A 27,962-nucleotide genomic window follows, 5' to 3' on the forward strand; every position below is an offset into this window, starting at 1 on the left:
TGTACTTTTCTTTTGAGTATACATGGTATGTTATTTAATGTTATTCACAGACCTTCTCCTTCTGCTGCTGCTTTTTGTCTTGTACACCACATATGTTGTATTGGGAGACAACTGTTCCCTAGCATCAGTATTGTACACTATCTATACATACATATATATATATTCAATGGGGAGAGAGATCATTTGTCACAGTGCTTTTGTCTGTTTGCATTTAGCCAAAACAGCAGCAAAATCAGCAGTGAGTAAAAGGACAAGAAACAGTCCCCCTCTCCATCCAGAATTTCTATGGACGTAACCACTGGATACCCAGCATAAGCAGAAAGGGCTGCATAAAATCAAGCAAAAGTAGAACTCAACATATTTTTTCAGAAAAAATATAATAATTTATGCATGCGATTGGACTTATTTCTGGTGCATGTGTTCCAAACAGTCCAGGAGGAGCAGAGCAGAGGATCAGAGTTGTAGTGGCTCTGGTTCTAGCAGTCACCCTTTCTTCCCTTGGGCCTCCTGTCTAAAGGTAGCGGGGGGTTCCCTTGATGTTGAAGGTTTGGTGCGGGTGCAATTCAGGAGGTGTAAGGTGCAATGGCCGACATATAGTGCAGGACTCCATAATGAGGCCACAGGTAGAAAACAAACATCGCACACTTCCAACAATTCACAGTGCAGATTCTCCCAGGCAACAAAAATGGGGAATATAGTAAAATGCTAAAAATATGACTGTCCAGGTCATGTCGAAGTGTAAAGGGTGTCTCACAGCTGTAATGTCTATCAGCTTTGATCAGCAAATACCTCACTGTCTGACTACAGTACTTGTCCATACAGATTTTAGACCTTCTTGGCTCTCTCCTTTATATCTCTCTCTCTTTCTAAAGTACTGTAGAAATGATGATGTCTTTCACTCAGTAGATAATCCTCAGAGAATGTGATTTTCTGTAACTTCATCCAGTTCTGTGAGGAGTGGAGCACATTAAACAACTCCCTATCTCTTCCTCTGCTAACTCACTTTTCTGACTGACTGAGCTAGGGAGGACCCAGAGCCACACCCAACTTCCTGAAGAGGCTTTGTCAGAGTTGGTGAGCTCTGTCCCTTCCATACAAAACGATACTGAGTGGGAATAAACATGGCATAAAATGACATAACATTGAATAACAAAACAATTTTTCAAGTACCTTGGTCTGTAGTTCTGCACATGTACCTCAATTTATTTAAGAACCTTTCAGATTAGCAGGAATGTTGCATGTTGCATTTCATCCCCATATAAATACATTCTTAGTTGCATTTGAATGTCATTTATTTTCTAATATCAGTTTTCTAGACTAGATTTCAAGAATACATATTTCATAATTCCTAGCAATCCCTAAATCTAAAGACTGATTTCTTGTAAGTTCTATTTGCTATAAATAAAGACAAGATGAAAAAAAAAAATGTGATAGTCCCATGAAGATCAGAGATGGCTTAGTGATCAACATGACAGTGGATCCAGCTTTATAAAACTCCAATGATCAGCTGCATCCAGAAGAAGCAGAGGCCAACCAGGGGGAGGGCTACACTTTGTTATGAGATTTACCCTCTATGATGTGCATGTGCCCTAATGGGGTTTATAGTAAGGGTTTTAATATGAAGCAATTGCTTCATATAGGCCATCAATATGAATATCCTGGAGAACAACTTTAATTGTTACTATGCTCAGTAGGTTGTTAGGACACTGCAGCACTCACTGGACGTCTGGTGAGCGTCTCAGATTCTTCAAACAGCTGATCGGCGGGGCTGCCTTGAGGAAGACATCCACTGATCTGAAATTGATGACCTATCCTGTGGAAAGGCTATTGTGACGAATACCACACCTCGTGCTCGCTTGACGTCACCTACGTCAAGCTCACGAGACTCGGTATGGTCACGGGTTACCAAGCGTTAGGTTCTGCCCTCCAGAGGAGCAGGTAAGGTCAGCTTGGTACAATTTACACATACACCTGCTTTCCACGCGGGCACAGAGAGGCAAAAAGCTGAGAGAGCCTTTTCACTGCCGCAGTGAAAACTGCGCTGTCTCAGCCCAGGTATCTGCCACCAGCTTCTCGTTTGATATAAGCCTGGTCCGCTAACGGGATTATATAGGGTGAGAAACTAACCCGCGGTAGATTAAAAATAGGCCAAAACACGGATGTGGTGATCGAGATACAAGATAGCACAAGATTACATTATATATTTAATCACCTTAAGGGTAGGGATGAGCGAACTCGAACTGTATAGTTCGGGTTCGTACCGAATTTTGGGGTGTCCGTGACACGGACCCGAACCCGGACATTTTCGTAAAAGTCCGGGTTCGGGTTCGGTGTTCGTCGCTTTCTTCGCGCTTTTGTGACGCTTTCTTGGCGCTTTTTGAAAGGCTGCAAAGCAGCCAATCAACAAGCGTCATACTACTTGCCCCAAGAGGCCATCACAGCCATGCCTACTATTGGCATGGCTGTGATTGGCCAGAGCACCATGTGACCCAGCCTCTATTTAAGCTGGAGTCACATAGCGCCGCCCGTCACTCTGCTCTGATTAGCGTAGGGAGAGGTTGCGGCTGCGACAGTAGGGCGAGATTAGGCAGATTAACTCCTCCAAAGGACTTGATTAACTGATCGATCTGCAGCTGTGGATCATTGAGCTGCTGATCCTCAATTGCTCACTGTTTTTAGGCTGCCCAGACCGTTTGTCAGTCACATTTTTCTGGGGTGATCGGCGGCCATTTTGTGTCTTGTGGTGCGCCAGCACAAGCTGCGACCAAGTGCATTTAACCCTCAATGGTGTGGTTGTTTTTTGGCTAAAGCCTACATCAGGGTGAAGCTGTCACACCAAGTGCATTTAACCAGCAATAGTCTGTTCATTTTTTGGCCATATACAAAATCAGGGGCAAGCTGCGCCTGTCACCAAGTGCATTTAACCCTCAATGGTGTGGTTGTTTTTTGGCTAAAGCCTACATCAGGGTGAAGCTGTCACACCAAGTGCATTTAACCAGCAATAGTCTGTTCATTTTTTGGCCATATACTAAATCAGGGGCAAGCTGCGCCTGTCACCAAGTGCATTTAACCCTCAATGGTGTGGTTGTTTTTTGGCTAAAGCCTACATCAGGGTGAAGCTGTCACACCAAGTGCATTTAACCAGCAATAGTCTGTTTATTTTTTGGCCATATCCCAGTCTAATTCTGTCACTAAATCCATACCGGTCACCCAGCGCCTAAATACTAGGCCTCAAATTTATATCCCGCTAAATCTGTCCTTAGTGCTGTAGCTGGGCGAGTTATTTAGTGTCCGTTCAAGCACATTTCTTGTTCTGGGTTGAAATACAATTCCCAATTTAGCAATTTCATAATTTAGTGGTTTCTGCTATATCAGAGCTATTTGAAATCTATCCCTAAAAGGGTATATAATATTCAAGGTGCACATTGGGTCATTCAGAATAACTTCACACACACCCGCTACTGTGTATTTCCAAGTCTAATTCTGGCACTAAACCCATACCTGTCACCCAGCGCCTAAATACTAGGCCTCAAATTTATATCCCGCTAAATCTGTCCTTAGTGCTGTAGCTGGGCGAGTTATTTAGTGTCCGTTCAAGCACATTTCTTGTTCTGGGTTGAAATACAATTCCCAATTTAGCAATTTCATAATTTAGTGGTTTCTGCTATATCAGAGCTATTTGAAATCTATCTCTAAAAGGGTATATAATATTCAAGGTGCACATTGGGTCATTCAGAATAACTTCACACACACCCGCTACTGTGTATTTCCAAGTCTAATTCTGTCACTAAACCCATACCTGTCACCCAGCGCCTAAATACTAGGCCTCAAATTTATATCCCGCTAAATCTGTCCCTAGTGCTGTAGCTGGGCGAGTTATTTAGTGTCTGTTCAAGCACATTTCTTGTTCTGGGTTGAAATACAATTCCCAATTTAGCAATTTCATAATTTAGTGGTTTCTGCTATATCAGAGCTATTTGAAATCTATCCCTAAAAGGGTATATAATATTCAAGGTGCACATTGGGTCATTCAGAATAACTTCACACACACCCGCTACTGTGTATTTCCAAGTCTAATTCTGTCACTAAACCCATACCTGTCACCCAGCGCCTAAATACTAGGCCTCAAATTTATATCCCGCTAAATCTGTCCCTAGTGCTGTAGCTGGGCGAGTTATTTAGTGTCCGTTCAAGCACATTTCTTGTTCTGGGTTGAAATACAATTCCCAATTTAGCAATTTCATAATTTAGTGGTTTCTGCTATATCAGAGCTATTTGAAATCTATCCCTAAAAGGGTATATAATATTCAAGGTGCACATTGGGTCATTCAGAATAACTTCACACACACCCGCTACTGTGTATTTCCAAGTCTAATTCTGTCACTAAACCCATACCTGTCACCCAGCGCCTAAATACTAGGCCTCAAATTTATATCCCGCTAAATCTGTCCCTAGTGCTGTAGCTGGGCGAGTTATTTAGTGTCCGTTCAAGCACATTTCTTGTTCTGGGTTGAAATACAATTCCCAATTTAGCAATTTCATAATTTAGTGGTTTCTGCTATATCAGAGCTATTTGAAATCTATCCCTAAAAGGGTATATAATATTCAAGGTGCACATTGGGTCATTCAGAATAACTTCACACACACCCGCTACTGTGTATTTCCAAGTCTAATTCTGGCACTAAACCCATACCTGTCACCCAGCGCCTAAATACTAGGCCTCAAATTTATATCCCGCTAAATCTGTCCTTAGTGCTGTAGCTGGGCGAGTTATTTAGTGTCCGTTCAAGCACATTTCTTGTTCTGGGTTGAAATACAATTCCCAATTTAGCAATTTCATAATTTAGTGGTTTCTGCTATATCAGAGCTATTTGAAATCTATCCCTAAAAGGGTATATAATATTCAAGGTGCACATTGGGTCATTCAGAATAACTTCACACACACCCGCTACTGTGTATTTCCAAGTCTAATTCTGGCACTAAACCCATACCTGTCACCCAGCGCCTAAATACTAGGCCTCAAATTTATATCCCGCTAAATCTGTCCTTAGTGCTGTAGCTGGGCGAGTTATTTAGTGTCCGTTCAAGCACATTTCTTGTTCTGGGTTGAAATACAATTCCCAATTTAGCAATTTCATAATTTAGTGGTTTCTGCTATATCAGAGCTATTTGAAATCTATCCCTAAAAGGGTATATAATATTCAAGGTGCACATTGGGTCATTCAGAATAACTTCACACACACCCGCTACTGTGTATTTCCAAGTCTAATTCTGGCACTAAACCCATACCTGTCACCCAGCGCCTAAATACTAGGCCTCAAATTTATATCCCGCTAAATCTGTCCTTAGTGCTGTAGCTGGGCGAGTTATTTAGTGTCCGTTCAAGCACATTTCTTGTTCTGGGTTGAAATACAATTCCCAATTTAGCAATTTCATAATTTAGTGGTTTCTGCTATATCAGAGCTATTTGAAATCTATCCCTAAAAGGGTATATAATATTCAAGGTGCACATTGGGTCATTCAGAATAACTTCACACACACCCGCTACTGTGTATTTCCAAGTCTAATTCTGGCACTAAACCCATACCTGTCACCCAGCGCCTAAATACTAGGCCTCAAATTTATATCCAGCTAAATCTGTCCCTAGTGCTGTAGCTGGGCGAGTTATTTAGTGTCCGTTCAAGCACATTTCTTGTTCTGGGTTGAAATACAATTCCCAATTTAGCAATTTCATAATTTAGTGGTTTCTGCTATATCAGAGCTATTTGAAATCTATCCCTAAAAGGGTATATAATATTCAAGGTGCACATAGGGTCATTCAGAATAACTTCACACACCCGCTACTGTGCATTTCCAAATCTAATTCTGTCACTAAACCCATACCTGTCACCCAGCGCCTAAATACTAGGCCTCAAATTTATATCCCGCTAAATCTCTCGTTACCGCTGTCCTGTTGTGGCTGGGAAAGTTATTTAGTGTCCGTCAAAGCACATTTTTTGTTCTGGGTTGAAATACAATTCCCAATTTAGCAATTTCATAATTTAGTCGTTTCTGCTATATCAGAGCTATTTGAAATCTATCCCTAAAAGGGTATATAATATTCAAGGTGCACATTGGGTCATTCAGAATAACTTCACACACACCCGCTACTGTGTATTTCCAAGTCTAATTCTGTCACTAAACCCATACCTGTCACCCAGCGCCTAAATACTAGGCCTCAAATTTATATCCTGCTAAATCTCTCGTTAACGCTGTCCTGTTGTGGCTGGGAAAGTTATTTAGTGTCCGTCAAAGCACATTTTTTGTTCTGGGTTTAAATACAATTCCCAATTTAACAATTTCATAATTTAGTGGTTTCTGCTATATCAGAGCTATTTGAAATCTATCCCTAAAAGGGTATATAATATTCAAGGTGCACATTGGGTCATTCAGAATAACTTCACACACACCCGCTACTGTGTATTTCCAAGTCTAATTCTGTCACTAAACCCATACCTGTCACCCAGCGCCTAAATACTAGGCCTCAAATTTATATCCTGCTAAATCTCTCGTTACCGCTGTCCTGTTGTGGCTGGGAAAGTTATTTAGTGTCCGTCAAAGCACATTTTTTGTTCTGGGTTGAAGTACAATTCCCAATTTAGCAATTTCATAATTTAGTGGTTCCTGCTATATCAGAGCTATTTGAAATCTATCCCAAAAAGGGTATATAATATTCAAGGTGCACATAGGGTCATTCAGAATAACTTCACACACACGCTTCTGTGCATTTCCAAGTCTAATTCTGTCATTAAATCCATACCGGTCACCCAGCGCCTAAATACTAGGCCTCAAATTTATATCCCGCTGAATTTGAATACAATACATTGGGCCAAATAATATATTTGTTGTTGTGGTGAACCATAACAATGAGAAAAACATCTAGTAAGGGACGCGGACGTGGACATGGTCGTGGTGGTGTTAGTGGACCCTCTGGTGCTGGGAGAGGACGTGGCCGTTCTGCCACATCCACACGTCCTAGTGTACCAACTACCTCAGGTCCCAGTAGCCGCCAGAATTTACAGCGATATATGGTGGGGCCCAATGCCGTTCTAAGGATGGTAAGGCCTGAGCAGGTACAGGCATTAGTCAATTGGGTGGCCGACAGTGGATCCAGCACGTTCACATTATCTCCCACCCAGTCTTCTGCAGAAAGCGCACAGATGGCGCCTGAAAACCAACCCCATCAGTCTGTCACATCACCCCCATGCATACCAGGGAAACTGTCTCAGCCTCAAGTTATGCAGCAGTCTCTTATGCTGTTTGAAGACTCCGCTGGCAGGGTTTCCCAAGGGCATCCACCTAGCCCTTCCCCAGCGGTGAAAGACATAGAATGCACTGACGCACAACCACTTATGTTTCCTGATGATGAGGACATGGGAATACCACCTCAGCATGTCTCTGATGATGACGAAACACAGGTGCCAACTGCTGCGTCTTTCTGCAGTGTGCAGACTGAACAGGAGGTCAGGGATCAAGACTGGGTGGAAGACGATGCAGGGGACGATGAGGTCCTAGACCCCACATGGAATGAAGGTCGTGCCACTGACTTTCACAGTTCGGAGGAAGAGGCAGTGGTGAGACCGAGCCAACAGCGTAGCAAAAGAGGGAGCAGTGGGCAAAAGCAGAACACCCGCCGCCAAGAGACTCCGCCTGCTACTGACCGCCGCCATCTGGGACCGAGCACCCCAAAGGCAGCTTCAAGGAGTTCCCTGGCATGGCACTTCTTCAAACAATGTGCTGACGACAAGACCCGAGTGGTTTGCACGCTGTGCCATCAGAGCCTGAAGCGAGGCATTAACGTTCTGAACCTGAGCACAACCTGCATGACCAGGCACCTGCATGCAAAGCATGAACTGCAGTGGAGTAAACACCTTAAAACCAAGGAAGTCACTCAGGCTCCCCCTGCTACCTCTTCTGCTGCTGCCGCCTCGGCCTATTCTGCTGCTGCCGCCTCGGCCTCTTCCTCCGCCTCTGGAGGAACGTTGGCACCTGCCGCCCAGCAAACAGGGGATGTACCACCAACACCACCACCACCACCTCCGTCACCAAGCGTCTCAACCATGTCACACGCCAGCGTTCAGCTCTCCATCTCACAAACATTTGATAGAAAGCGTAAATTCCCACCTAGCCACCCTCGATCCCTGGCCCTGAATGCCAGAATTTCTAAACTACTGGCCTATGAAATGCTGTCATTTAGGCTGGTGGACACAGACAGCTTCAAACAGCTCATGTCGCTTGCTGTCCCACAGTATGTTGTTCCCAGCCGGCACTACTTCTCCAAGAGAGCCGTGCCTTCCCTGCACAACCAAGTATCCGATAAAATCAAGTGTGCACTGCGCAACGCCATCTGTGGCAAGGTCCACCTAACCACAGATACGTGGACCAGTAAGCACGGCCAGGGACGCTATATCTCCCTAACTGCACACTGGGTAAATGTAGTGGCAGCTGGGCCCCAGGCGGAGAGCTGTTTGGCGCACGTCCTTCCGCCGCCAAGGATCGCAGGGCAACATTCTTTGCCTCCTGTTGCCACCTCCTCCTTCTCGGCTTCCTCCTCCTCTTCTTCCACCTGCTCATCCAGTCAGCCACACACCTTCACCACCAACTTCAGCACAGCCCGGGGTAAACGTCAGCAGGCCATTCTGAAACTCATATGTTTGGGGGACAGGCCCCACACCGCACAGGAGTTGTGGCGGGGTATAGAACAACAGACCGACGAGTGGTTGCTGCCGGTGAGCCTCAAGCCCGGCCTGGTGGTGTGTGATAATGGGCGAAATCTCGTTGCAGCTCTGGGACTAGCCAATTTGACGCACATCCCTTGCTTGGCGCATGTGCTGAATTTGGTGGTGCAGAAGTTCATTCACAACTACCCCGACATGTCAGAGCTGCTGCATAAAGTGCGGGCCGTCTGTTCGCGCTTCCGGCGTTCACATCCTGCTGCTGCTCGCCTGTCTGCGCTACAGCGTAACTTCGGCCTTCCCGCTCACCGCCTCATATGCGACGTGCCCACCAGGTGGAACTCCACCTTGCACATGCTGGACAGACTGTGCGAGCAGCAGCAGGCCATAGTGGAGTTTCAGCTGCAGCACGCACGGGTCAGTCGCACTACAGAACAGCACCACTTCACCACCAATGACTGGGCCTCCATGCGAGACCTGTGTGCCCTGTTGCGCTGTTTCGAGTACTCCACCAACATGGCCAGTGGCGATGACACCGTTATCAGCGTTACAATACCACTTCTATGTCTCCTTGAGAAAACACTTAGGGCGATGATGGAAGAGGAGGTGGCCCAGGAGGAGGAGGAGGAGGAGGAGGAAGAGGGGTCATTTTTAGCACTTTCAGGCCAGTCTCTTCGAAGTGACTCAGAGGGAGGTTTTTGGCAACAGCAGAGGCCAGGTACAAATGTGGCCAGCCAGGGCCCACTACTGGAGGACGAGGAGGACGAGGATGAGGAGGAGGTGGAGGAGGATGAGGATGAAGCATGGTCACAGCGGGGTGGCACCCAACGCAGCTCGGGTCCATCACTGGTGCGTGGCTGGGGGGAAAGGCAGGACGATGACGATACGCCTCCCACAGAGGACAGCTTGTCCTTACCCCTGGGCAGCCTGGCACACATGAGCGACTACATGCTGCAGTGCCTGCGCAACGACAGCAGAGTTGCCCACATTTTAACCTGTGCGGACTACTGGGTTGCCACCCTACTGGATCCACGCTACAAAGACAATGTGCCCACCTTACTTCCTGCACTGGAGCGTGATAGGAAGATGCGCGAGTACAAGCGCACGTTGGTAGACGCGCTACTGAGAGCATTCCCAAATGTCACAGGGGAACAAGTGGAAGCCCAAGGCCAAGGCAGAGGAGGAGCAAGAGGTCGCCAAGGCAGCTGTGTCACGGCCAGCTCCTCTGAGGGCAGGGTTAGCATGGCAGAGATGTGGAAAACTTTTGTCAACACGCCACAGCTAACTGCACCACCACCTGATACGCAACGTGTTAGCAGGAGGCAACATTTCACTAACATGGTGGAACAGTACGTGTGCACACCCCTCCACGTACTGACTGATGGTTCGGCCCCATTCAACTTCTGGGTCTCTAAATTGTCCACGTGGCCAGAGCTAGCCTTTTATGCCTTGGAGGTGCTGGCCTGCCCGGCAGCCAGCGTTTTGTCTGAACGTGTATTCAGCACGGCAGGGGGCGTCATTACAGACAAACGCAGCCGCCTGTCTACAGCCAATGTGGACAAGCTGACGTTCATAAAAATGAACCAGGCATGGATCCCACAGGACCTGTCCGTCCCTTGTCCAGATTAGACATTAACTACCTCCCCATAACCATATATTATTGGACTCCAGGGCACTTCCTCATTCAATCCTATTTTTATTTTCATTTTACCATTATATTGCGATGCTACCCAAAGTTGAATGAACCTCTCCTCTGCCTGTGTGCTAGGCCTAAATATATGCCAATGGACTGTTGCAGTGGTGGCTGACGTGAAGCCTCATTCTCTGCTATGACATGCAGACTAATTCTCTGCTGACATGAAGACAGATTCTCTGTTACGGGACCTCCCTCCTCTGCCTGGGTGCTGGGCCTAAATATATGCCAATGGACTGTTGCAGTGGTGGGTGACGTGAAGCCTCATTCTCTGCTATGACATGCAGACTAATTCTCTGCTGACATGAAGACAGATTCTCTGTTACGGGACCTCTCTCCTCTGCCTGTGTGTGTGCTGGGCCTAAATATATGCCAATGGACTGTTGCAGTGGTGGCTGACGTGAAGCCTCATTCTCTGCTATGACATGCAGACTAATTCTCTGCTGACATGAAGACAGATTCTCTGTTACGGGACCTCTCTCCTCTGCCTGTGTGTGTGCTGGGCCTAAATATATGCCAATGGACTGTTGCAGTGGTGGCTGACGTGAAGCCTCATTCTCTGCTATGACATGCAGACTAATTCTCTGCTGACATGAAGACAGATTCTCTGTTACGGGACCTCCCTCCTCTGCCTGGGTGCTGGGCCTAAATATATGCCAATGGACTGTTGCAGTGGTGGGTGACGTGAAGCCTGATTCTCTGCTATGACATGCAGACTAATTCTCTGCTGACATGAAGACAGATTCTCTGTTACGGGACCTCTCTCCTCTGCCTGTGTGTGTGCTGGGCCTAAATATATGCCAATGGACTGTTGCAGTGGTGGCTGACGTGAAGCCTCATTCTCTGCTATGACATGCAGACTAATTCTCTGCTGACATGAAGCCAGATTGTCTGTTACGGGACCTCTCTCCTCTGCCTGTGTGTGTGCTGGGCCTAAATATATGCCAATGGACTGTTGCAGTGGTGGCTGACGTGAAGCCTCATTCTCTGCTATGACATGCAGACTAATTCTCTGCTGACATGAAGACAGATTCTCTGTTACGGGACCTCCCTCCTCTGCCTGGGTGCTGGGCCTAAATATATGCCAATGGACTGTTGCAGTGGTGGCTGACGTGAAGCCTCATTCTCTGCTATGACATGCAGACTGATTCTCTGCTGACATGAAGCCAGATCGTCTGTTACGGGACCTCTCTGCTCTGCCTGTGTGCTAGGCCTAAATATATGCCAATGGACTGTTGCAGTGGTGGGTGACGTGAAGCCTCATTCTCTGCTATGACATGCAGACTGATTCTCTGCTGTCATGAAGCCAGATTGTCTGTTACGGGACCTCTCTGCTCTGCCTGTGTGCTAGGCCTAAATATATGCCAATGGACTGTTGCAGTGGTGGGTGACGTGAAGCCTCATTCTCTGCTATGACATGCAGACTGATTCTCTGCTGACATGAAGCCAGATTGTCTGTTACGGGACCTCTCTCCTCTGCCTGTGTGCTAGGCCTAAATATATGCCAATGGACTGTTGCAGTGGTGGCTGACGTGAAGCCTCATTCTCTGCTATGACATGCAGACTAATTCTCTGCTGACATGAAGCCAGATCCTCTGTTACGGGACCTCTCTCCTCTGCCTGTGTGTGTGCTGGGCCTAAATATATGCCAATGGACTGTTGCAGTGGTGGCTGACGTGAAGCCTCATTCTCTGCTATGACATGCAGACTGATTCTCTGCTGACATGAAGCCAGATTCTCTGTTACGGGACCTCTCTCCTCTGCCTGTGTGTGTGCTGGGCCTAAATATATGCCAATGGACTGTTGCAGTGGTAGCTGACGTGAAGCCTCATTCTCTGCTATGACATGCAGACTAATTCTCTGCTGACATGAAGACAGATTCTCTGTTACGGGACCTCCCTCCTCTGCCTGGGTGCTGGGCCTAAATATATGCCAATGGACTGTTGCAGTGGTGGCTGACGTGAAGCCTCATTCTCTGCTATGACATGCAGACTAATTCTCTGCTGACATGAAGACAGATTCTCTGTTACGGGACCTCTCTCCTCTGCCTGGGTGCCGGGGCCTAAATATCTGAGAATGGACTGTTCCAGTGGTGGGTGACGGGAAGCCAGATTCTCTGCTATGGAACCTCTCTCCAATTGATTTTGGTTAATTTTTATTTATTTAATTTTTATTTTAATTCATTTCCCTATCCACATTTGTTTGCAGGGGATTTACCTACATGTTGCTGCCTTTTGCAGCCCTCTAGCTCTTTCCTGGGCTGTTTTACAGCCTTTTTAGTGCCGAAAAGTTCGGGTCCCCATTGACTTCAATGGGGTTCGGGTTCGGGACGAAGTTCGGATCGGGTTCGGATCCCGAACCCGAACATTTCCGGGATGTTCGGCCGAACTTCTCGAACCCGAACATCCAGGTGTTCGCTCAACTCTACTTAAGGGCACACTAGATATAACACAATATACACAGAGAATATATACAGCGGTCTGAGGTTACAGATACAGGTGATATAGGTACAACAACAGGGTTAAGCAGAATGATAAGTCAGTTTACCAGATATATGAGTCCTTTGGGTAGTGAGTAGTTCTTAGCTGTATTCACATCAGAGGCAGTGATGTCAGCTGGTTGCAGGTCCCTCCAAACACATTGCACGATGTGACCCCCTTTCAGAGAAAGACCCCGCCTGCTGGCAGGAATGTACTTATGATCTGTAATCGTCCGATCCCTCCCCACCTATGGGTAGGGTCCACCCCTCCTACTCTGGTGCTGGCAGCAAATGACCCATAAAACCCCCTAGGGCTCATAGCCCCAGACCAGAATGTCGCAGGAAGATGGTTCCGGGACCAATTGATCCGCTTGGGTTCTGACTACAACGAGTCCAAACATGGTACCGTTAGTTGGTTTCTGTGGAGAGATATGGATATCTCCCTTCCCTGGCATCCCCTCTTCAAACAAAGACCATGGGCACGTTCATTGTGGCCACCAGGACCCAAATTTTGAGGATAGCACCAGCTGTTTGAGAATAGCACCAGTGCTGGAAGTCAGCAATGGAACTACAAAGCTCTGTTTACTGTATCGTGGACAGAACCCTTAATTGTAGCACTGCTCACATTGAGTTGTATGGGGTACAGCTGTAGTAACAAGCTCCCTCCACTGCACAGTTGACTGTTCTGTGTAGATCACCAGGGGCACAGGGGTCTCGGACCCCACCAATTAGCTAGTAATGACCTATCCTGAGGATAGGCTATCACTTAATAAAAGCTGGACAACTCCTTTAAGAAATTATGAAAGCATAAGTTATCAAAGAGCATTTCTCAGTATTCTATCAGCATAATGAACTCTCTATGCATAATATTTCACATTAACTGTGGATGACAGCTCCCCCAAAACTAAAAACACCCCTATGCATATGTCAGTGCTGCATGTCTGCATTAAATTGTAAATAGCACATGTAAATTAATCTTGAAGTAGGGGATTTAGTAATGTACGTTTCATACGTAAAAGATCGGCAGAAGAAATAAATATAAATTACCAGGCGCATTACTTGTGTGATGAGATGTGCCACATTTAACTAACACTTTACAAAATCATTTTACAGTTTACTCTTGATAACATTTGCATAATTTGCAGTGGCGGTATTCTTAGGTGTCAGGAAGGGATTAATAATTACCACATTTAACTAAAGAACTGTGTTTTTTCCCATTTGCACAAATCCCCACTGTCCATTAGAGACAGACTTTGTTTTTAGCTCTAAGAAGCTATGATAATTTTTGCAAGCCTTGGGACACTGCAACATAATTAGGTTATTAATGGAGGAATTGTTAAACAGTCTTTTATGTAATAAACAAAGACGGTGCCAAGTGCCATTTCGAATGTTATTGCAAGCCGAACATTTCCCCGTGCTGTGATTGAACCTGATAATAGGCACACTAGGCTATGTGCAATGTCGCCAGGGCCGCTGGATCTCGTCAATTGTCCGTAAATTGTTCATTGCATCGGAGACATATATAACGGAAGTCTTCTTATGTAGGCTCACAGAGTTATTATAATCCACTTATATTTTGAGCTTTTGCAGGACACCTGGTGATTTAATAGGCACACAGTTCAGTGTTATCAAGTGTCTATTTGATGCTTACACTCTATATGCTGTTCTATTAAGCTGCTTTACCTTCCTGGGGCCATTTATAAGCCACTTGAAGTGAAATACAATGTTAAGGCTCTTCTTCTATTACTTTCATAATTTTAGGTTAAGGTAGAAAGGACAAGACATATTGGCAGTAATGTAATATGAGCTCACGGTTATCTGATATTGGGGGCATAGGTCTTGCCGTTCAAGCAGTGCTGTACCGTTTATGGGACTACACCACTTAATGCATACTCATGGGACACTGCTAGCATAGAACGTAGCAATAACGGTATACTGATGGGATATTATTGCTCTGTGGTTCATTGTAGACTATAGTTATGCTGTCTGTATAAATGCAGAGAATTCAGTAAGGCTTCTTTCACACTATCGTTAGGCTTGTCTGGCAGACTGTTTCCCTGCCGGATCCACACTAACGCTTGCAGACGTGTGTTGCCGGAAGTCCGGCCCGGCCCCATTCCCTATAATGGAGATGGATGGGAGATGCGGTGGCAGCATGTCAAACATGCAGAGAGGTGGCCGGACAAAAAACGATGCACTATAATGGCTCCGGTCCGGACTTCCGGCAGCACTTGTGTGCAAGCATTAGTACGGATCCGGCAGGCTGTTCCCCTGCTGGAAAAGCCTGCCGGGCAAGCCTAACGCTAGTGTGAAAGAAGCCTAAGCTGCCTGGAAACTTTAAAGTCAACAGGATTCTAATTGGTTGCAGAACAATCTAATATAAAAATAAACCAAATGTTTGATAGAAAAAAACATATGTTGGTTTACAGCATATAAGCGGTGCTATTTTGGGTTGTATCATAGCACCTAGTGTTGAGCGAATTGAAGTCAAACAAACTGACTTAGATCCGAAATTTAGGAAAAATTTGATTCACCACAAAGTCGAATTTCCTCGCAATTCATGGTAACTAATGACAGCCATGACAGCCTTTCTGCGAGAAAATGGATGAGGGGGGTATGTATTTTTTTGTCTTGGTTAACCCCTGAAAAGCCTCAATTTCAATATCAGATGCTGTGTTCAACGATAAATCAGTGCAGCATTTGAGGGGTTCAGTGACAGGGGGTGCGCCGTCACTAAGCTCGCTGCATACAATGGAATGTGACAAAGTAATTCATGACAAATTAAATTTATTTTTGAAATTAGGCGAAGCAGTCAAATCAAATCAAGTCAGGTACTGCCAGTTCTTTCCCATGGTTTTATTATACTGATAGCATTCTCTATATAAGTATGTGTACAGAGCTGTCAGTTACTATGTAAGGCCAACTAGTTGTGACGGATTAATCTCTGCATTTGCCTCCTTTATTTATTTTACTCACTTCTATAGTAGTGACAGACATTACAGTGCTTTATAGATATTATCATCATCCCCAGTGGAGCTCACAATCTAAGTTCCCTATCAGTATGTCTTTGGAGTGTGAGAGGAAACCTGAGTACCTGGAGGAAACCCACGCAAACACGGGTAGAACATACAAACTCCATGCAGATGTTGTCCTTGGTTGGATCAGCGCAGCAAGGTGCCAGTGCTAACCACTGAGCCAATGTGAAATGTTAAGCAACCAATACACAAATGTACACACAACACAGTACATTACTGCCTCCAACTTTTACATTGGTTAAAACGATGCCACTTTTTTCTGCACCAGGGTCTGGGCGTTTTCAATATAATGAATATTCTAAAATGAATACTAAATTGTAAGGCTTCATTTGTACAATTCTACATTCCTATTCCTCTAAAACACTGTATGTTAAATCACAAAAATTATTTTACATAAATCATAGTTCATATAAACAGCATTCTATATTGTGTTTGTGTATGGATTCGTTATGTTTCTCTTAAATATCTTGCTTTTGGTGTAATATGTAACTATTTTATTAAGTCTGTGCAAAAATAAAATGTATTTTCCAGATCACCGATCTAATGACTGAGCTGTCTGATGAACGATTCAAAGGCGAAGTAGCTTGTCAAGTTTTAGAAGGGGAGAGAGCAGAGAGGCTAAGAGTGACCCGTGAAATAAAGGAAATGCAGGTGAGTTGTTTAATGTGTATTAATATATACGTAGTGTGTAAAAAAAAAAAAAGAGAGAGGTAGAGTTTGATATATACATAATGACTAAAAAGACAAATAAAGGGGTTGTCCACCTATATTACCAACTGAATATGTCCCCAAAATCAAATCATTGGGGGTCTGACACCCAGCATCCCCCAATCAGCTGTTTATGGCAGAAACATAACGGTGGGCAGAGCTGGCAGCAAAAGTTTTGTCCACTGTGTAGCTGTGAAGTGGCCATGCAGGCGTACTAGAGCTCAGGTCCCAATTCACTTGACAGGTACATTAGCTGAGCTGCAGTATGCTGTTATGGCCATTACACAATGGCCAGAGGAGTGGCCATCAATATCTAAAATCTGGACAACTTATAAGTTAGATTTTATTTTTCATTAGACATACAATATTTTAAAAGGGTTTTCTGTGACTATAATATAGGTGACCTATCCACAAGTCATCAATATGTGATAAGAAGGGGTCTGACACCTGGCGCTGCCACCAATCAGCTGTCTGAAGAGGCTACAGTTTTCCTGTGAGCGATGCAGCCTCCTCACAACATTCCAATCACAGCACAGTACATTGTGTAGCAGTTGTGCTTGGTATTGCAGCCCAGGCCTATTTAATTGAATCGGACTGAGCTGCATCTAGGTTATGTGACCAATGAATGTGACCTCATTAGTCTAGGACAGAAATGGGCAAACTACAGCTCTCCAGCTGTTGTAAAACTACAAATCCCATCATGCCCAGCCTACAGCTATCAGCCTACAGCAGGGCATGATGGGATTTGTAGTTTTACAGCAGCTGGAGAGTCGCAGTTTGCCCATCCTTGGTCTAGCAAGACGCTGCAGCACTTAAGTTAGCACCACAGACTCTTCAAGAGTTGGACCACTACTGATACAGCCTCTTCAAACCGCTGATAAGGAGGTTCCTGGGAGTTAGACCCCCACCAATCAAATATTGATGACCTATCCTGAGGATAGATCATCAATATTTAAACCCCGGAAAACCTATTTAATTCCACAATATAGTGTTGGGATCTTTAAGTCTTTGTTTTCTTTATAAAAACCTTAACTTTTTTGTATTATGAATTACCAATCTCTCTACCATATATAAAAGCCCATTCATAAAGTAAACCTTGAGGCAAATGTTCATAAGCAGTCAAACAGAGTTATTCAGGTAATTTAATACACCAGGGCCATTACTAATTTTACTCTGGCACCTCAAAAGGCAAATTTGTAATTTTCTCAGTACTGTTCGGGTGAAATTTTGCAAGTCCAGCATTTTTAATGATGGTCTTGCTATGCCTGCAGTGCCAGAGGATGTGCTTTATTTACTGTATGACAAGTCACACACGCCATAAAATAAGTGCATCCTCTAGCAGTTTGTGTGCCCATTGTAACATCTATGCTAGTGGGTGTACATCTCAGTTATCATTTACGCCATGATGTAAAATCAACCGATGGCTCTGCCCATACCACCAGCCCGCCGAGTCCCCTTTTCAGAAAGTGCTGAGGACAGGGTTTGTGACTTTTCAACACCAGTTTTCTATGTATGATGATAATAAATCTCCCTATAACTCCATAAAATACTAATATTACTTGAAAAGACACAACTCTTTTAATAATATATTTTCTGTTCTGCTGCTATTAGTTAAAGCTGTACCTCACAGATGTCTGTCCTCTGCATTGACTCTGCACACAGTATTGATAATACTCATATTTCTCTGATAACTTTTTGGTAATTTCCCTGTTTTTTTGTCTTCCATGTAGCAGAGAGCACCCAGAATCATCAGTATTATGTGCAGGGGGCAGGTAGAACAGGAAGTCTGTGAGCTGCAGTTTCAGCCAATAGCTGTAAGCCGTGCACCAGGGTGGGCTCCCCAGGATACAGCAAAGTCACAGACAAGGAAAGCGACACTGACACCAGCTTAATATGCAAGAACAGAAACTTTACTTAGGCAAAAAGTAATAACACAGGCATAACCAAAACAATACAAATACGCATATAAAAAAAACGCTATATCCCGGACTCACAGTCAATGTCCCTGTCCATTGGACAGGCCTAGCCGATGGCGGACACAGCAGAGGCTGCAAGTCGTGCTGTGCCGCTACAGAGGACTGACCTAGCCGATGGCGGACACAGCAGAGCCTGCAACGTCAATACTGCGCCGCAGAACAGTCCCGAACAACCTGGCAATAACACAACCCTAACTAGCTATCTAGTTTCAGGCCTAGGCTTAGTCTCTGTTTCTTCAGGCGCCACTAGTGCATGGAGTAAACGGCTGTACTGACCTTCGTCGGTTCAGGGCCCTAGGATGCCGTTTACACAGGATGGCCACCAAGCTCTCAGCAACCGTGCGGCCTTGCTTGATGATGAGGCTTTCTGTCCACACACTGAAACTGTTCTTCCTGTAACAACCTCTCTCTCAAAGAGCTGGATTCAGTAAGGAGACAACTCTCCTTCCTTTGAGTGTCCATTTACCACCGGACATCTGCCAGCCAGGATAGAATCGGATTCAGTCCCTCACAGCACAATCCGTCCACCATGTCAGATCAACACTTCCTGGTTCACTCACCAGCAGCATGAGTCATCACCTACTTTACATATGCAAATCCCACAGTGTGCTGGTTGTAGCTGCAAAACAGTGGCCTCTAGTGCCCGGAATGCAAAATGACAGTTTAAGTACACTTTAAACTTAAAGGGCTTCTGTCACCCCACTAAAGTGATTTATTTTTTTTGGGCTGGTGAAATTAGTTATATTGCGATATATCACAATATAATTGTGTCACTTACTTTGATCCAGCAGTTTCTTCAAAAAACGAAGTTTTATCATATGTAAATTCGGTCTCTAACAGCAAGTAGGGCGGCTACTTGCTGCTAGCTGCTGCAGAAATCCGCCCTCTCGTCGTGTTGATTGACAGGGCCAGCCGGGATCTCCTCCTCCGGCCAGCCCTGTCGGCATTTCAAAAATCGCGCGCCTCTGTGGATTCGGCGCAGGCGCTCTGAGATGAGGAGGCTCGTCTCCTCAGAACTTCCTCAGTGCGCCTGCGCCGATGACATCACCGAAATAGAAGACGTCAATCAACACGACGAGAGGGCGGATTTCTGCAGCAGCTAGCAGCAAGTAGCCGCCCTACTTGCTGTTAGAGACCGAATTTACATATGATAAAACTTCGTTTTTTGAAGAAACTGCTGGATCAAAGTAAGTGACACAATTATATTGTGATATATCGCAATATAACTAATTTCACCAGCCCAAAAAAAAATAATCACTTTAGTGGGGTGACAGAAGCCCTTTAAACCTTATACAGGCAGAGCTTATTCACAATCTCACATAGCCACAGTTGTCTAAATGATGTAAGTGAAAGGGGCATGGTTCTGACAACTATTTACAGCCCAGTAACATGCAGCTATTTTGTTATTTTAGAATCCATATTTTGGTTTAAATTTTTATATGCATATAAAAACCTCAAATATTACATAAATCCTAATAGACAACTCTAGTACATATACACAGTGAATATAAAACTTATATTTAACACATTTTAATGTTAAGATGTAAAAAATGAAATTGTCAATGTAAAAGAAAACAAATTGCCCAATTTCTGCATAGATTAATATAGAATGCAGAAGAAAGATTTTTTGTATATTAACCTTGTATTCTGTATGTATGTGACATGCATGTCGTATTTATCCGTATGTTAGAATTAAAACTGTCAGTTTTTCTTTTTATGATTAGAAATGGCCACTAGAAAAGATTTATCCTTATGTGCTCTGCATTGAATTTAGGTGGTTTATAGTAAAACAGATGATTTAAATATTAAGAGTCCGTAAACCTTAGGGCACGGCCACACGTGGCGTAAATCCTGTGTATGTTCCACAGCAGAACTTGTGAAATGAAGTTATGAATTCAATAGTTAAAATCATTGAATAGTGCTACATAAAGTCTCTGTGTAGCCCTGGCCTTAGGAGATAGGAATTTAATACCCACATTTAATTGAAATAACTTTCTCTTATTAAGGTGAAGTATGAGCAAATGCAGAAAAGCCTGGAGTCTTTATCCAAGCAGCTAGAAGAAGCTAATCAGCAAATTCAACTCCGAGAACTTGGAACAAGCAGTCCAGGAGGAGGTAAGAAGTAAACATTATCCTACTGATCCAGCAACATGATAGTAGGTAAGAACTGATATTGAGGAATTCAGTCAGCACATTAATCATCTACATAATTAAGTGTGAAGAAAGGTTCAGTCGATGTTAAAGTATGATTTGTAACTCTTTGTCAAATTATTGGATGGGCTTCCTGTACTGAGTGCTTATCAGATACTGCATGCTAATTATGATATACTGCAATTACTGCAAAACTGCAGACACAAAAGAGGAATGAGATCAGGTATGGAATTCTCTCTGATATTTGCTTGCCAAAGAAAGCAGTAGGCTTATAAGTTGTCCAGAATACTGTACTAAAAGGGGCTTAAAGGGGTTGTCTGAGAGCGGGAACAAGGGGCAATTGCACATCTTGCTATCAATAGCCTCAGCAGTGATGGGTGCAGTCACTGCATGTGGCTGTTGAGCCACAGTGGTCACGTGCTATTCTAGCACAGGTCACAGCTGAGGCCACAACTATTAGCCAGCAGTGGAGATGTACATGTAGATGGCACATTCACACTTCCAGTCTAGTGGGAAATGCACTGGACTGGAAATGCTCTGAACAGGCGAGTTTTTTTTAGCATTTACACTATGCTGACCATTTAAAAACTTGGACAACCCCTTTAATATTAAATATTTTAGTTAGACCCATAGATATATTTTAGAACATTGCCATTGTTTTGCAGTGTGTCTTAAAAGCAACCCCTAATGACTACCAGTACACTTTTTTGCAGTAGTTTCCAAGGGGCCTTAAACATACAAAAAAAAATAAAAAAAAATACATACTGTAGCAGGAGCTAATGACTGCTGAACTCTTACTTTAATGGCTTAGATCAGAAGATTGGGACATTTGACTCTTTAGATGCCACGGTCAACAGCAACCATTTTAACTAAGTGATTTCAGAAAGAGGAGGTACCCTTTGTTACTTCACTGGCACACTGCAACATAATTGCGGATTTATTATGGGTTGACATGGCAGCTAAATGCCTAAAAATGGCCTCTAGATCATCCATGTAGGGAAGCCTATTAGGGCCTGCAAAAGGCAGGGTCTAATAATCTGCTTGTCGGTATATTAGTGATAGGCATTATACATGACACTACACAGGTAGTGCACTGTATTATGCAAACAATCAACCAATTGCATGTCCAAGTTAATCTTTTTGATTAATAAATAACACACCCTTAAATGAATAAATCAATTATTAAAATTAATTATTAAATCAGCGCTTATTGACCCAAACTTTAAAATTGTCATGTTATTTTTCCTGCATGGTGAATGCAATAAAAGAAGAAATGAAAAAGAAACTATGCCAGAGTTGCTGCTTTTTCTTATATACTACTGTATATACTACTAAATGGTACCAATAAAAACTACAACACTTCTCACAACAGACAAGCCTTCGCACAACTCCACTGATAAAAAAAAAAATATATATTATATGTCTTGTACTGAGGCAATACTAAAGCAAATATTTTTATTTAAAAAATATATACATTTGGTATCACCATAACTGTATAACATAAATCTGTAGCACATTAAAACAAGCTGCAAAAAAATAGTTCCCTTGACAATATCATATACCAAGAGGTAAAATATTGATACACAAATATTAACCTCAGACATCAAAAATCTAAATATAAAACAATAAATAAAAAATAGCCGCATTACACGTGTATAGAGGATATAAACCTAAATATATACAGCACATATCTAAATATAAGAGCTCTAAAATATCAAGTACTCCTAGGAAAACAATAAAATCTAACCAAAATGGATACTATACATAAAATAAAAAAAATCACATATCAAATATTAACCCATATTGGACTTTATAAACTATACTGTAAGTATCTACCATCTGTGGGGATTCGCTCTGGTAGACAGGACAAGCGGGTGCAGTATAGAGGCAAAGACACGTTTGTAACTCAAAAACTGCAGTGTTTATTTACGTTAGTTGCAGGTTCACAGTATGACAGTCCATTTTCAGTATTGGTGTTAGTTCACACTGTAGGGATTCGCTCTGGTAGGCAGGGTAAGCGGACGCAGTATAGAGGCAAAAAACAGTTTGCCAAACAGTGCACCCAGGACAGGGCATCCGCATTTCCCTGCAACCGACCTGCCCTGTGTTCTACTGTGGCTTGTTGCCGAGCCTTGGATACCCGGTATGGTTTTAGCTGGACTTTCGCCTGATGCTCAGTGACAATGTCATGCCGAATTGTGGAAGTGTGTCCAAGGAGGTCCGAGAACACATACATGTTCTGACTAATGAACTCGCTGGCCTCCTGAGCCTGTTTAGAGGAGAGGCTGTCAGCAATTTTTACTGTGGCAACCGCTTCCTTTGCATCAGACAGACGGGCCGGAGCCTCCTCTCCTAGAAAACCCGGCCGTGGCCTGTCTTCAGTACAGATTTCCCTATCTTTCCAAGGTTTGAGTAAATTAGCATGGTAAACCTGCTCTGGCTTTCGCTGCCCTGGCTGGTGTACCTTGTAGTTTACATCTCCAATTTTCTCGAGTACCTCGTAGGGCCACTTCCACCTAGCGCAGAACTTGCTGTCTACCGGTGGCCCACAAACTAAAACCGGATCTCCCCGGCTAAAGTTACGGACCCCAGATGCTCGATTATAGGTTCCACTCTGGGCTTGATGAGCTATCTTCCTATGTTCCCTACCTATCCTATTCCGTGGGGTTGTCTCCCCGTCATCCACTGGACCTACCGTGGGCCCCTCCATCTTGGGTTTTCTGTGTTCTAACACCTCAACTGGGCCAGGCCTTACTACTGGAGCGTTCCCTATCTCTCGGGGATCAGTATGTACAACGGCCGGCCACAAGGCTGGGAACAACGGAAAGTCTCTTCCTAATATCAAGTCATAGTGCATGCTCGTGGTTACGGCCACCTCATGGATCCGCCTGCCGGCACACGTGCTTAGGGACACCAGAGCAGTGGGGTACTCTTTTAAATCTCCATGTATGCTGAGCACCCCAACTTTCTGGCCCGTAAACTCAGTGGTTTGCACCAGGGAAACCCTCACATGGGTCACCTGACTCCATGAGTCCAACAGAGCCACCACGGGAGTGACTCCAACTTCCACCTGACACAAAGGGGCGTCATTGACAGTTTCTGAAGTGTCTGATGCACCGACCCTTCTGGCATACGATGACTGTCGATACCCAAAGTTTATTCCCATGGGCTCGACCAGGTGGGGACAGTCGGCCCGTACATGGCAGGGCTCATGACACCACCAGCAGATTATCAGGTTACGATCCCCAAAGGGCACATCCCGTGTGGTCTTTCTCAGCTCAGGCCACCAGGTCTGGGACGGGTATTCTCTGGATTTTGTTACACCCTTCCCCAAAGTTCCCCCTGGAATTCCTCAATAGCCCCATACTGTTAGACCAGGTCCACCATCTCCAGAGCACTAGTAGGAGACATCTGGCCATCCCAGCATTGGAGGGGTGGTGGCAATGCCCTCCAGAATTTGTCAGCTACAATACGGTCCAGCATAGCAGTGGGACTCAGGCGGTAGCCATTTTTGCAAGAGATGCATCAAATTATAATACTGGGGTCTTGCAGGCTCAGCCGGGTTAAACTCCCACTAATGCACCCGCTGGGCCCGGACGAACACATTCACCCTCAGTCTTGCCAGGATCTCACCCTTGACCTTATAGTAGTCTGCCGCTTGCTCGTTCGGTAAATCAAAGTAAACCTGTTGGGGTCCTGATGCCAGGAATGGAGTGATGACCTTAGTCCACTGGTCTCGGGGTAGACTCTCCCTCACGGCCACCTTTTCAAACACCACCAGGTAGGTTTCGACGTCATCCGTTGGTGCCATCTTGGGGATCGCCGTGCGGACTGGTTTCCGGGCACCGTTAACTCCCTGAGATACTCCTGTCTTCTCTAAGTCCATCACGTGTTGCACCAGCCGTTTGTTTGTTTCTTGGTGTCTGTTAGTCTTCTGCTGCTGCTCCATGGCCTGTTGTTGCCTTAGGTTGGCCTGCACCAGCTGCTTCATCATCTCCTCCATCTTGTCCCGTGATGCTGGTTGCAACTTAGCAGACTTAATCCAGGACATACAACAGAGCCCGAAAAAAAATGCAACAAAAATATTTCGGCTTTACGCCAGCCTCACTGCGATTGCCCGCATCCTCCACCAATTGTAGGGATTCGCTCTGGTAGGCAGGGTAAGCGGACGCAGTACAGAAGCAAAAACCAGTTTGTAAAGCAAAACTTCAGTGTTTATTCACACTTAAGGTATAGCACAAAGTGCAAGTCACTTTGCAGTCTTGGTGTGTGTTCACACACACGAAAAGTTCATAAAGCAAAAAAATCACCTTATATCCTGGGTGTTAGTTCGCACCCTGCTGGCAGTTCTGCCTTGTCAAGTCTATAAGCAGGCTTTAGGAGGCCTGTTTCCCCTACATCCGGGTCTCAGCCCTCCAACTCGGCACAAGCCTCAGATCCCAATACAGAGATCCCCTCTGCTGATCCCAGCTGTCTTTTAAAGGCAGCTAGGTGTTGCCAAAACCCTGGACCAGCACCTGAGATCCAGTCTGGTGTTTGACCCCACCTGGCCGCCAATCAGTCCAGCAGCACACACTGGGATGAAAATACCTGTTTTCCCAGACAATACCCTTCACTGTGTCACAACACCCAAAACAGTTCATACAGAAAAACATTCACCTTTGATCCTGGGTGTTTAATCCACACTCGCCTGAATGCTCAGCCTCAGAAAGTCCACCTGAAGGATTTAGGTAGCCTGCTCGCCCGACACACTGTCTTCATCTTTCAGCCCACACACAGGCCTCAGATCTCAGCAGAGTTTCACACAGCTCCAGTGTCAGAGAGGAGTAATCCACCCACCTGACACTGCTGGCAGTTTTTTTATAGGCCTGTCAAAACCGGGCCTGGACCATGAGGAGTAGTCACCCACCCAGCACTTTGACTACTCCCAGTATACTAGATATCAAGGTGTAACACAGCAACTGCTGCTGACACATGAAAACTGTCTCTTACTCCACCGAGGCCAGGAACCTCGGTGTCACGACAGAGGATAGGGATAAGTGCAGCCCTAAACTCCACCCCACCTCTGTCACTGCCTACTTGCACGGCCCATCCTAACCGATGGTGTACATATTTGAGACAGTTCCTTGCTTAGATATGTGCAGGGGCCTAAGAAGATAACAGAAGTACCGTAACAGAGTCAGACAAGCCAAAGTCAAAGCCAGGAGGTCTCGCAGGTACAGAGGTCTCGCAGGTACAGAGTGTCATGGAACCATGAACCAGACGTACAACAAGAGATAAGTGGAAATAAGAAGGCTTTATTGAAAATCAAGCTGTAAGCAAAAGTCCAAGCGGATGGCTAAACCGAAGCAGGGTCTTGCGTAGACAGAGGTCAGGAACCAGAAGGGTAGTCAGACGAAGCCTGGATCAGGAACCAGCAGGGTAGTCAGACGAAGCCGGGATCAGGAACCAACGGGGTAGTCAGACGAGGCCAGGATCAGGAACCAGAAGCAGCAGCAGTCTTAGAAGCATGTGAACACAGGAGGACCAAGCAAGGAACTGAAGCCACAGACCTCCTATATATATGAGCTAGGCATCCAGCTCCTCCCAGTGGGAAGGAGAAGCCGCAGGGTGGGAGGCTACAAGAAACCCAGAAACCAAGATGGCCGCCAGCACATGTCAAACGAAGGAGAACAGTAAGAAGGTAAGACCATGACACAGAGGGAGCAATCCGATAACAAAGTCAAAACACAATCCAGAGTCTGAAGCCAAGAGGTCACGTCAATACCAGGGAGGTCACAAGGTCGAGGTCAAAAACAGATCCGATGTCCAAAACACACAGAAGGCACAATTCGAAAATGCGTTACGTGACCCAAGTCCATCCCAATCCATCTGAGCGCCGATAAATTGCGATCGGCGGTCAGTACCTCCTTCAACTAGGAGGATGCCGGCCGTGCTGAGGAGGCGTGCATGGCCGTGTCTTCCCCGCCCCCTGATCCTCATGGAGACGAGGATGCAGGCAGCGTCCTTGCTCCTGCAGAGATGCAGGATGCCGACGGCGCCGCAAGGAGGAAGTGTGTTGCTGGCTCCCCGTTACACTCGGTGACACATACCTATCATCCACGATGATTCCTTGTACCTTCTTACATCCCTCCCCCCTTTTTTCAACCCTGAGGGGGTGAACACACACCAGACTGTGCACTCGGAACAGGGCATCCGCGTTACCCTGCAAGCGGTCTGCCCTGTGTTCTACGAAGAACTTAAAGTTCTGTAAGGACAGGAACCACCTGGTGACTCGGGCATTTCTCTCTTTAGCCTGGCTCATCCACTTGAGAGGGGAGTGGTCAGTCACCAGGCAGAACTTTTTCCCAACAAATAGTGGCATAGAGACTCGAGTGCCCACTTGATAGCCAGACACTCTCTCTCCACTATACTGTACCTGGTTTTGGCTGGGGTAAGCTTGCGTCTTAGGAAGACAATGGGATGCTCCTCCCCGTTAACTTCCTGAGACAGTACAGCTCTGAGGCGTCTGTCTGTACTATAAATTCCTGCTTGAAGTCAGTCGTCACCAAAACCGGGGACCTACACAGGTCTGACTTCAAAGCGGAGAACGCCTCTTCCGCCCGATCATCTCAGCAAACCATCATCACCTGCGTCCCTTTGAGAGCCCTGTCAATGGCGCAGCCACTGTAGCAAAGTGGGGAACAAACCTCATATAATAGCCCACCATTCCCAGGAACGACTTTACTTGCCTAGTGGTGACAGGTCAGGGCCAAATGCCGAATCACCTCTATTTTGTTCACTTGAGGTTTGATAACTCCACGCCCAATGACATACCCCAGGTACTTAGTCTCTAATCGCACATTTTTTTGGGTTAGCGGTTAGCCCAGCCTTCCTAAGGGAGTCCACTACAGCCTGTACTTTGGGTAGGTGACATTCCCAGTTGGTACTGTGGATGACAATATCGTCCAGGTACGCCAAAGCGTACCAATGATGTGGACGAAGTACAATATCCAATTAGCCTTTGAAAGATGGCGGGGGCGCCATGCAAACCAAAGGGTAACACCTTGTATTGATATAGCCCCTCCAGTGTGGAGAAGGCAGTTTTCTCTTTAGCAGCCTCTGTTAAGGGCACCTGCCAATACACTTTCATGAGGTCCAAAACTGAAAAATGTCGGGCTTGTCCTAACCTTTCAATTAGCTCGTTGACTCAAGGCATGATATATG

The 27,962-nt window shown here is 45.2% G+C and overlaps 1 protein-coding gene across 1 annotated transcript in view; it reads left to right on the forward strand.

Annotated features, from left to right (window-relative positions):
* MYO18B (myosin XVIIIB) overlaps positions 1-27,962 on the forward strand; it is a 758,252-nt gene that overhangs the window by 408,185 nt on the left and 322,105 nt on the right. The window contains exons 27-28 of the mRNA XM_044275382.1: positions 16,453-16,572; positions 20,612-20,720. Of these exons, the coding sequence (XP_044131317.1) occupies positions 16,453-16,572; positions 20,612-20,720 (229 nt within the window). The remainder of the gene's footprint in view (positions 1-16,452; positions 16,573-20,611; positions 20,721-27,962) is intronic.

This window comes from Bufo gargarizans, chromosome 1 (genome assembly GCF_014858855.1).
Source record: "Bufo gargarizans isolate SCDJY-AF-19 chromosome 1, ASM1485885v1, whole genome shotgun sequence".
NCBI lineage: Eukaryota > Metazoa > Chordata > Amphibia > Anura > Bufonidae > Bufo > Bufo gargarizans.